At 37.0% G+C, this 12,480-nt stretch overlaps 1 protein-coding gene across 2 annotated transcripts in view; it reads left to right on the top strand.

The window, feature by feature from the left end:
* The window catches only part of LOC126175259 (ribonucleases P/MRP protein subunit POP1), a 90,620-nt gene extending 82,220 nt beyond the window's left edge, over nt 1-8,400 (top strand). Inside the window, exon 8 of one of the 2 annotated variants that reach the window (XM_049921902.1) lies at nt 6,424-8,400. In XM_049921902.1, coding sequence (XP_049777859.1) covers nt 6,424-7,279 — 856 coding nt within the window. In that variant the 3' untranslated portion in view covers nt 7,280-8,400. The remainder of the gene's footprint in view (nt 1-6,423) is intronic. The other variant, XM_049921901.1, reaches the window with a different exon arrangement.
* The last annotated feature ends 4,080 nt before the right edge of the window (nt 8,401-12,480 follow it).

The raw sequence follows: 12,480 nt of genomic DNA, 5'->3' as shown, positions 1-12,480 counted from the left end.
AGATGGAGTGTTTTTGGATTACGCATCAGCCAAAATGGAAGAAATTTATAAGTGCTTATAGGAACAGGAGGCCAAGACTCTTGACACATAGTTGTTCGTTTAGTAGAATTTTAAATGTAGGATTGTATGAGGTGATTTATCAATAAGCACCTATGGAATACCCTCTTCAAAGAACACGGGGTTAGTGGTTCTGATAGGGCAGTAGTTACATAAACAACATATTCAAGCAGTAGAGTTAAGTGACTTTGAACCCACAGTTCAGTTATGTCAGTAGAGTATACTGTAGTGCCCGAATCAAGACTGGTAGTCATAAGTTTGAACAGGTGCTTTGAGCTTAAGTTAGTTCTTTGTGTTAAGAAGACTATCTAGCCGTTTCTGACCATTAGTTCCTGATCTCAAAATATTCAATTCAGGACCTGTGAATTCTTTATTGTTTTGCCCTAAAGGATTGAGACATTCTTCACGTCTCAGATCTTACTGTTATTTAGAAATAACTTGGACATAATGCACTGACAGATCCCTGTTCTTTACACAGTACAGAAAAGCAAATAGCAAAGTTGTTAAAATCATGGAACTGGAGGCTTAGTGCTACTCTTACTTTTCATGTAAAGAACAGCTTTTGAACAAATAAGCAAGATGTTATTTCAGTATTAAACTAACAAAATTTTATATCACACTTTATTGTTTAGCTTGTTGTTAACTTTGATGTTCTCAACACCATTACCTCACCCCAGGCCTTTTCTCCATTAAAGAAATGAACCTTTAAGTTCTATGAACACCAAACACACAAGATCAAACAATGGAAAATCCAGGATGGAATGCAACAGTATTGTGAAGGAAAGCTGCTACTCACCATATAGCGGAGATGCTGAGTCGTGATAGGCACAACAAAAAGATTCACACAATTAGAGCTTTCAGGCCTTTGTCAGCAATAGACGCGCGGGCGCGAACGCGCACTCACACACACACACACACACACACACACAAGCGCAAACGCAACTTGCACACACGTCATATTGTTAAACTCACAAGATCTACTTATTTGGCACCCATTTTATTGCAGCGACGATATAGGACATACCTAATACAAACCAGTATAAGGTATTACATTTTTACATTCTTGTACAAAATAGGGGCACATAAAAGATGATTTGTTAGGTCAGATAGCTTTCTTATCAACAACTCTTGTTGTTGTTGTTGTTGTTGTTGTTGGTGTGGTCTTCAGTCCTGAGACTGGTTTGATGCAGCTCTCCATGTTACTATATCCTGTGCAAGCCTCTTCATCTCCCAGTAACTACTGCAACCTACATCCTTCTGAATATGCTTAGTGTATTCATCTGTTGGTATCCCTCTACGATTTTTACCCTCCACACTGCCCTCCAATACTAAATTGGTGATCCCTTGATGCCTCAGAACATGTCCTACCAACCAATCCCTTCTAGTCAAGTTGTGCCACAAATTTCTCTTCTCCCCACTCCTATTCAATACCTCCTCATTAGTTATGTGATCTACCCACCTAATCTTCAGGATTCTTCTGTAGCACCACATTTCAAAAGCTTCTATTCTCTTCTAACTATTTGTCGTCCATGTTTCACTTCCATACATGGCTACACTCCATACACAAATACTTTCAGAAACGACTTCCTGACACTTAAATCTATACTCGATGTTAACAAATTTCTCTTCTTCAGAAACGCTTTCCTTGCCATTGCCAGTCTACATTTTATATCCTCTCTACTTCGACCATCATCAGTTATCTTGCTCCCCAAATAGCAAAACTCCTTTACTACTTTAAGTGTCTCATTTCCTAATCTAATTCTCTCAGCATCACCCGACTTAATTCGACTACATTCCATTACCCTCGTTTTGCTTTTGTTGATATTCTTCTTATATCCTCTTTTCAAGACACTGTCCATTCCATTAAACTGCTCTTCCAAGTCCTTTGCTGTCTCTGACAGAATTACAATGTCATCGGCAAACCTCAAAGTTTTTATTTCTTCTCCATAGATTTTAATACCTACTCCAAATTTTTCTTTTGTTTCCTTCACTGCTTGATCAATAACATCGGGGAGAGGCTACAACCCTGTCTCATTCCCTTCCCAACCACTGCTTCCCTTTCGCGCCCCACGACTCTTATAACTGCCATCTGGTTTCTGTACAAATTGTAAATAGCCTTTCGCTCCCTGTATTTTACCCCTGCCACCTTCAGAATTTGAAAGAGAGTATTCCAGTCAACACTATCAAAAGCTTTCTCTAAGTTTACAAATGCTAGAAACATACGTTTGCGTTTCCTTAATCTAGCTTCTAAGATGAGTCGTAGGGTCAGTATTGCCTCACGTGTTCCAATATTTCTACGGAATCCAAACTGATCTTCCCCGAGGTTGGCTGCTACTAGTTTTTCCATTCGTCTGTAAAGAATTTGCGTTAGTATTTTGCAGCTGTGACTTATTAAACTGATAGTTCGGTAATTTTCACATCTGTCAAAACCTGTTTTCTTTGGGATTGGAATTATTATATTCTTCTTGAAGTCTGAGGGTATTTCGCCTGTCTCATATATCTTGCTCACCAGATGGTAGAGTTTTGTCGGGACTGGCTCTCCCAAGGCTGTCAGTAGTTCTAATGGAATGTTGTCTACTCCCAGAGCCTTGTTTTGACTCAGGTCTTTCAGTGCGCTGACAAACTCTTCACGCAGTATCATATCTCCCATTTCATCTTCATCTACATCCTCTTCCATTTCCATAATATTGTCCTCAAGTACATCGCCCTTGTATAGACCCTTTATATACTCCTTCCACCTTTCTGCTTTCCCTTCTTTGCTTAGAACTGGGTTTCCATTTGAGCTCTTGATATTCATACAAGTGGTTCTCTTTTCTCCAAAGGTCTCTTTAATTTTCCTGTAGGCAGTATCTATCTTACCCCTGGTGAGACAAGCCTCTACATCCTTACATTTGTCCTCTAGCCATTTCAGCTTAGCCATTTTGCACTTCCTGTTGATCTCATTTTTGAGACGTTTGTATTCCTTTTTGCCTGCTTCATTTACTGCATTTTTATATTTTCTCCTTTCATCAATTAAATTCAATATTTCTTCTGTTACCCAAGGATTTCTAGCAGTCCTCGTCTTTTTACCTACTTTATCCTCTGCTGTCTTCATTACTTCATCCCTCAAAGCTACCCATTCTTCTTCTACTGTATTTCTTTCCCCCATTCCTGTCAACTCTTCCCTTATGCTCTCCTTGAAACTCTTTGCAACCTCTGGTTCTTTCAGTTTATGCAGGTCCCATCTCCTTAAATTCCCACCTTTTTGCAGTTTCTTCAGTTTTAATCTACAGTTCATAACCAACAGATTGTGGTCAGAGTCCACATCTGCCCCTGGAAATGTCTTACAATTTACAACCTGGTTCCTAAATCTCTGTCTTACCATTATATAATCTAACTGAAACCTGTCAGTATCTCCAGGCTTCTTCCATGTATACAACCTTCTTTTATGATTTTTGAACCAAGTGTTAGCTATGATTAAGTTGTGCTCTGTGCAAAATTCTACCAGGCGGCTTCCTCTTTCATTTCTTCCCCCCAATCCATATTCGCCTACTACGTTTCATTCTCTCCCTTTTCCTACTATCGAATTCCAGCCACCCACGACTATTAAATTTTCGTCTCCCTTTACTATCTGAATAATTTCTTTTATTTCATCATACATTTCTTCAATTTCTTTGTCATCTGCAGAGCTAGTTGGCATATAAACTTGTACTGTTGTGGTAAGCGTGGGCTTCGGGTCTATCTTGGCCACAATAATGTGTTCACTGTGCTGTTTGTAGTAACTTACCCGCACTCCTATTTTTTTATTCATTATTAAACCTACTCCTGCATTACCCCTATTTGATTTTGTATTTATAACCCTGTATTCCCTTGACCAAAAGGCTTGTTCTTCCTGCCACCGAACTTCACTAATTTCCACTATATCTAACTTTAACCTATCCGTTTCCCTTTTTAAATTTTCTAACCTACCTGCCTGATTAAGGGATCTGACATTCCACACTCCGATCCGTAGAACGCCAGTTTTCTCTCTCCTGATAACGATGTCCTCCTGAGTAGTCCCGGCCCGGAGATCCGAATGGGGGACTATTTTACCTCCGGAATATTTTACCCAAGAGGACGCCATCATCATTTAACCATACAGTAAAGCTGCATGCCCTCGGGAAAAATTACGACCGTAGTTTCCCCTTGCTTTCAGCCGTTCGCAGTACCAGCACAGCAAGGCCGTTTTGGTTAATGTTACAAGGCCAGATCAGTCAATCATCCAGACTGTTGCCCCTGCAACTACTGAAAAGGCTGCTGCCCCTCTTCAGGAACCACACGTTTGTCTGGCCTCTCAACAGATACCCCTCCGTTGTGGTTGCACCTGCGGTACGGCTATCTGTATCGCTGAGGCATGCAAGCCTCCCCACCAGTGGCAAGGTCCATGGTTCATGGGGGGGTGGGGGGGGGGGGGGGGGGCAACACCTCTTAATAAACAATATTTTGCTGTAGCGTAAGAAATACTACGGTTTGTATTTTTGTAAAATCGAAGTTTCATTTGTTTATTTGATTGTTTCCACCATTCATGACCTACTTTTCAGTAAAACTCCAGTTAGAAGTTGCTCTTATGAGGGTTATTCCATAAGTCATTGCAACTATGGTATATCTTGTGATAATGTGACAACATGAGAATTCCATTATGTGTGCGGAACTGGTATGGTGGTGTGTGTATCTGAATGCCAATATAAAATAGAGTTCCAGTACAGGAGGTCGTGGTAAAGGTTGAAATGAAGAACAGGGATTGGAACTCTGTGTAAATTTATTGTGCATGAGTACAAATGGAAGAAAAAGAATCAAAATCAACTAATTTGCTTCAGAATAGTCCCCCATTGCGTACTCACAGCATTGCCAATGTGGGAGAAGCCATTGAATGCCACTGGCATTGCCATCAATGTGTGCCTCCTGTTGCCAAAATGCCGTAAGGACTTTTGCCCTGTTTGCAAAGTGCCTCTCCTGCAATGGTTTCCTCAGTTGTGGAATGAATTCAAAGTCACAGAGACTGAGTTCTGGTGAGTAAGGTGGGTGGGGGACACCATCCATCTTGCAGCACATCAAATTCACATTGAATGATCCATCCTTGCATGCAGTCACAATCTGTCAGTTGATTTCGGTAGTGTTTGCCGCAGGGTTTTGAATATTTACTGTGAATATGGTGATGCCAATCATTCACATGAAATACCATGGTTTTCATGCCTTATGGAATGACCCTTGGATATACACAGGCTGTAATCCACAGTGGCTAAATGATGGATGGAATTGTAGTCTAAGGAAATTAAACACATCTATAGAAACAAATATAAGCAGACTGAAATATTTTATCAAAGTGTGGAAAATCCAATACTGAATTTCCAAATATTTTATATATTTGAAAATCTTTATCTTCTTGTAGTGATTTGTTTTCATGCAATCTTTGTTCAAATATAATTATTTTTGAACACTATTTAAAAAAGTATTTAAAAAACAAAGTGTGTGCAGTTGATATCTAAGACTCTGCACTGCTCTACATTAATAAAGAAGTTCTGGTATGGTTTTTCAACTATTACAGCTATTTTCTCCCCTGGTCTCTTAAAATGTGAAAACAATTTGGAACTTTACGTTGAATTTGAGATACTTTGGAATGAAAAAAGCTCTGTAAACCTATTTCGGTCCAGTTTTCTAGAAACTCATGTGTCCACTTTTTGTTACCCAGCCCCACATTTCAATTTGTTTAATTTATTTATTTCTTTTAATGTGTTTTCCATGTGTCAGTTACGGTGAAAGCCAACATGGTTCTTTAAAAGGGGCACAGCCAATTCCTTCAACCTCATTATCGTATCCAAACATTTGCTTAGTTCCTAATAACTTCATTGACTTACAATTTCTTCAGTACATTAAACTGTTTGTTTACAATGTTCATTCATAATTTCTGGAACGTACTTCATTAGTCCTATTTCTCTTCCGGTATTCTTTCCCTAGCCATTTAACAGTTTCCAGCAGCAACTAACAAGTTACTAACTTACCTGGTTTTCACCCTCTCCACTGCCAAGCACCCCCGACCTTCTCAACTTTGGACGTTATACGGTCCACTTCACACTATTTATCCCTCATGACATCTTTATCAAATTGAGGTGTTATCTGAACATTGGTTATTTATCTCCTTTGAAGTTTAATATTGTTAAGTTTAGTGATGTCTGTACAACAAGATAGTTAACACTATAGCAAACATCCCTTTATGGCTAAGTGTAATATTAAGTTGAATGTTGTCCACTGATGAAATGCATTTACAGTTTTAATTTTAGTTGCTGCCTTATAAATATCTTTTCTAGATGAATACACATGAAAGGGTGATAATTTATTTTTCTTCTCCAGGTTGCCACCTGACAAACGACCAAATTTTGCTACACTTGGTATTGTAAGTCCCTTTAAATGTCCATGGAATTTACTTATAAATGAGTGGAGTGATGAGAATTTTGATGAACAAGATAAAAATTACTTAAACCAAATGTCATTTTATGTATTAAGGGACAGAAAGAAACTAGATGAATTGGAATGTGAACTACATATAAACAGCAAAAAGAAAAAGCCTTCTTTTGACATGGGAACCCTTTTTGATTCAGATGATGACAAGAAATGCCTAGTACCAGTATGTGTTGTGTTGAAAGATAAAGGAGTTCCAACTGATTTTTCCATAATTTGTGTTCCAACTGATGAGGACTTGAAAAGATTATCATCTTGTGAATCATTTCCAGGACCCATAGAACCCCTCCATGAAGATGAAAAGAAGCAGGAAAGAAAAAAACTGCAATATGAACATAAGAAGAAACTGAAATATCTTAGGAAGCAAAGACATGCTGAGAAAAGGAAACTGATAGATAGCAATAGTGCTGATGTGGATCATTGTGAAAATGTGAGTGACACAATGAAAGATGAAAAAACTACAGCCACAAAGTCCATAGTGGAAGAACATGCCATGAAAATGCGTGAACTCTGGATGCCCAATGCAAAGACTGTCAGGAAATCTTGCAGTAGAGAAATAATAGGTTTCATATATAAAGGTGGTTTTTCATTTAGTGATGGAATTGGAATGGGGTTGGGATATATTCCACTTCCAGCTTTGCTGAGCTTCATTAAATCTACATACCTACTGAAACCTTGGATTTTAGTTAGGAATAAAAACAGTCAACAATACAGGTATGCGATGCTTCACATTCACCGTGCGACGTGAAATCTTTTACCAAATAAAACACCCAACGGTACAGGTATGGTGAATTTAACTCTTTCCATTCCCGAGAGTAAGAAACAGTATATTCTAGCATCCTTTTAACATTTCCTTTTCAGTCATTCTGTGAATATGTACAAAAACTTTGTCAGCTTTTTCAAATTATGATGTGATGCTGTTTGTATTGATTACATGTATGAAACTAAGAAAGAAAATATGAAATAATTGAATTGAAATATGCTTATATTCTATGTTAAGGGTTTTGGTTTTGATTTATTGCAGTTTTTCCTAATTGAAATACTGCAATTTAGTATAAATTATATACGCAAAAAGTGAAGCAGATATCTCTACTTTGTATCACCCCCTTACCAATATCCAAGCTTTGAATCTTTATCTGAGATATTCATTCTTGCAGATGCTGTAGCAATTATGCATATGAATTATCAATGTTTTATATGATTATGTTGTTTTGATGTGTCTCCTGAATAACTGCAGTTGAAAATACAGAGCAAGCTCTGTGAAACTGTCATGAAACATGCTAGCTAATCATAACAACATACAAAAATGGGTTATTGAGTGCAATTTATGTGGGGAAGTGGTGGGGGGATAAAATGACTCCAGCATTTATTCATTTATTATGAAGTTGCCATTGTAAGATTTGATGGACATATTAAGACTTTAGTGGAACTCTGTGTAATATTAATGTCAGGTATTAGGTTACAGTAGCTGTGGTTATAATATTAACATCAGAGCAAAGAGAAAACGAGTCAGGAAAAAATGTTCAGGTACCAGTGAACTTCATACCAATGTCAAGGAAAGGATTCTTGAAAATACCAACATATCTTTCAGACTGTAAAACATTAATTTTAAACACAGGTAAAACGCTTGTGAACTGCACCAACTAAGGACAAGTTGACAGCTTACTTTGGCATGCTGTTATCCAAATAATCTGTAACTGCAAGAATGGATGCACACTGCAGTTTCCTCATGGACATTGTCATTGAACTTGCAAATTTCTTAGCAGAACAATGTTCTCCTCCTAAAGGGAGAAATAAGGGTTTAGTAGAATATGTAGAGGCTTCTTAAACTTTTTATTAAGAAGGGCCCACCTGTTACAAGGAGAAAGGGAGACAAACATCAGGAAAAGTCATTAGAGAGAGTAGGAGCACAAAGATAATGTATTAGTAAGCATTACCCTAACTTAATTTCGGAGATAGGAAAGGGGGGGGGGGAGTCAGTGAGAAGAAAAGATGTGTTGCAAGATAAGGGGGGGGGGGGACAGAAAGTTAAGCAGATAGAGGAAAATAATCTTTGCCAGACTTTCTTCTCACACAGTTATCCCACTGACCTTGTTTACAAAGAAATCTGTTGAGATGAGAAGCACTCCACCACCCTGCATCAGCCAGGCCTTGAATGTTTGGAATGTCTGGTTAGATTATTTTGTCAGTGTTAATATTTCTCAAGGTGAGCTCTGAAGTGAGACAATGCTTTTGATATCTTCGCAACACAAGTCACAGTGGCATTCCATTATCCTAGTAACCTCCACAACTTTCTTATCCAAATTTATGACATACCTATATCCGCATCCATAGCCTAAGGTTCCTACCCTACAGCCAGTCCTACTGTTGAGTACGCACACACACACACACACACACACACACTGGACAATGTATGAACTTCCTTCTGCTCACTGAGTGACTTTCTGCATAAGGATGACTGCTACGTAACTGACTGCACACCTACATGGATGGAGAAGAATTGCTCAATTTAGGCACACTTGGTAACCATTTGCTGAGTGTGCTATACAGCATGGTTGAAGAGACCTGCGTGCCTGCTGCACGTATGGCATGAATTATTTTAAATTCCCACACAGAATGGATGTAGGAAGTTACTGTCCAATGTAAGGGTAGAAAATGATTGTATAATTTGGGAATGGGTAAGTAGAAGGCCTGTACCCTTCACGTTTTAAATAACTGAGTAATCGTGGTCAATGACACGGAGGATTTATTAGAATGAATTAGTTACGTATTAAGTATGTTATATTAGAGGTGCCCCACGGATATCAGGTGATGATGTGAGACCGCAACTGAACATGCTTAAATCATCACAAGTGTATATTTCAGAGTCTGTAGCACCATGGAGTCCCTTGGGAAGTTGTGTGGCATTGGGCTTCCCAAGAATGAAGAGCTTGTCTAAAATGATGTGGGACACAGAAAAAGTGAGAGTTGGTAATCAAACTTTCAATAGCAAGCATGTAATCAGGCAATTGTACAAAGGCTATTTTAAATCTGGCTACCCAATTAATAAATAAGGTCCTTTGACAAATGTATTTCTCTGTACTTATTCTCATTGTAATTGATTTATATGAGTGAAGATTGACTTCAGAGTGACGTTCCAATCGAGATTTCAGTCGCACAGCCGAGAGTGTTGGCTCAGAGGTTAATTCAACTTCTCAGTACCATGAAACTAAAAACTTACAGAAATTTCATCACCATTTTGGCCAATCTTGCTTGGACCGTTTTAAGAAACATATTAAGTCTGTAACAAGAGGTCAGAGAGAAATTATGTTTGATCATTATTCCAAAAACAATAGCAACTTTAGCAATATAATACCAGGAAAATCATCATGTCCAACATGTTATTCTTAAGACATTTATCATTAAAAAGAAAGAGATGGTAATAGTTCAGATAAAGAATTTTGTGACTCATCAAAAACTTTAAAAAATGGCTTTAGCCGTTGAAATCCTAGGTGTATTGCCTGCTAGTAAAATTTGAAAACTAAGTGAAGAAAAGTACCTTTTGCTTTGAATGCAGGAATTAAGAAAGTGGCAACTAATGCCAAAAACAATTTAGAAGTTTCATTTCAAAAGAAATGTTGCACTAAACCAGATGGAAGTTCTAAAAATTCTCCAACCAAAAATGATGATTTGATAGAAAAGCTTAAATCTGAATGTTGTATTTCAAACAAAGAGGATTAAGTTACTATTATCAGTTTAATACTGGAGTCAAGTAAAAGTTGGTGATGAATTTAATGTGTCAGAATGTTTAGTTAAATTAACAAGACAGCTAGTAAATGAGCAGGGAATTTTACGTGCATAACAAAAGAGAAATGGGTCAATCCATACCAAGTGATCAAAGAAAAAAATAATTGGTTGCTTGACCATCTCAAAAAAATTGTATATATGCTGGGTGAATTCCCCAATGTTTAGTAATCACAAAAATATTTTTTTAAAAAAATTATTGTTTATTATTTTGAAATGGTGGCCATATTTGTTCCAGGCTGCATGCGTTTTTTCGTATTTGCAAGCATCTACTTTTTTTACAATTATTCAGTAGTGGAATGTCCTAAGCCTTTCAGATAAAATGCATTTACTTCAACACACTCTGGGCTACAAATTAACATAATTATGATTTAGCTGAATGTATTCTTTAATAATTTTTAATAGTTCAAAGTTATCAGCCACAAATTTAAAAAAACTCAATTTTTGAACAGTAGTTTTCCAAAGAAAGATTACTTGCTCTGCTTTAATATTTTTTCTGCTATTACACTGTATAGTATAGTTACTTTATAAGAGTATCAGTGGTGAGGAGCTTACACTTAAAAAAATACACTATTTAAAAAAATGGATTTTTTTTAACTTTTCCATTTTGTAGCATGCAGAATCTTTTTTGGGGGACCAGGTAAAAAACTGAAAATTTCACAGTTAATAGTCCTTTATGATATGAAACTTCAGTATAAATTTCAACTTTGAGATTCAGTTGGAAGTTATGGAAAAAAAAAATTAGAAGCAAGAGTCAAAAATGCGTTTTTTTAAATCTGTGATATTTGGGCTTATGGATAAAATAAATCGGTTACAGTATATAATTTCAGTATATCTATGATTACTTATTTTTTTATTGAAAATAAGCTTACTAATTACATTATATTGTTCTCTTGTTATTTGTTTTTATTACATTGCTCATTGAACATTTGAGAAATTTGTTCACTCAGTTTGGATGTTAGATTATAAGTTCACCCAGTCACAGTTGTAAATTCCTTGGGAGACAGCTTCCTTAGTACATTTTTAAGTGGCATCCAGACTTGATCCTTCTCAATTTTTTTTAAAAGATGTCCTTGGTCCTGGAGGGTGATAAAATACAACATGTACATCTTGGTTTTGACAGTCAATATTATCAACTTCGGCAATCCACCACTGTTCATCATAAACACAAGCCACTATGTCTTTATTTTGAAGAACCAGTTGTACAAGTTTTTCACACTGATGTTCACTATCAGGCGAAGTTGATGTGATCTTACACTTCAGTAAGTTGTGTGAATGGGGTGCAAAACAATGAAAAGATCAAGTGCCTTTAATCTTCCGACAAGTGATGTACCTTTTCTTCAAGATACTGTAATAGACTTCTTGTATTTCCTCACATTGTTCAAAAACATAGGTAATTCCTTTGATATGTTTTTTACAGAATTCAAACATTTCTTGGGGTGTTATGATACGATTGTCATCGGTCCGCTGCAGACTTGCTTTTGTGACGGCTCGCTTTGTTGTACCCCCGACACCATCACAAGCATTCTTCCCATGGCATGAAGCAAAAAGGTGCCATTCTACATCAAACCCAAAATCTTATTTATGAAAGGAGATGTTAATAAAGATTTTGTTTTTGTTTTATATTGACTTGCTGTCCCATCCCAAAAGTAAATCAATTTTTTTTGTGGAAGGGTGCTGCTGTTTAATGTAGTTTGTTAATTTTAGTTGAAAAATGTACACTGCTGTAGTGTTGTGTTCATGGTAGTCACTTATGACACAAAAGCTGTTGCTCATTAGTTTATCTTCATCTTTATAATAGAATACAAATGGATGAATTGTGGCCTGTTTGTTTACCCAGTGGTGCCGTTGTACTTCATCTTGAACAACAAAGAAATAATTTTTCGAAAAGTCAGCAAAAACTGAGAATTCCTCAGCTGCCAAGGTTTGCTTTTTGTCTTTCAAAAATTTGCTTTTGAGCTTTTGTAATAAAATGATGCATTTCAGATTTTCAAGGTTAGCCACCAAAACACTTCAAAAAACTCTTCTCGTGATTTTAAGATTGTCACCATTTCACTTCTGTCTTGTGTCCCCCATTGTTTGTATTTTATATTGTCAGGCATCAAATCATCATCTTCGGATTCTTCAAACATGTCAAGTAAGGCTTGTTTGTCTGGACAATCGTCA

The sequence above is a fragment of the Schistocerca cancellata genome, chromosome 3, assembly GCF_023864275.1.
Source record: "Schistocerca cancellata isolate TAMUIC-IGC-003103 chromosome 3, iqSchCanc2.1, whole genome shotgun sequence".
Lineage (NCBI taxonomy): Eukaryota > Metazoa > Arthropoda > Insecta > Orthoptera > Acrididae > Schistocerca > Schistocerca cancellata.
Note: the sequence above shows the minus strand (reverse complement) of the source record. Positions and strands in the feature narration are given on the sequence as shown.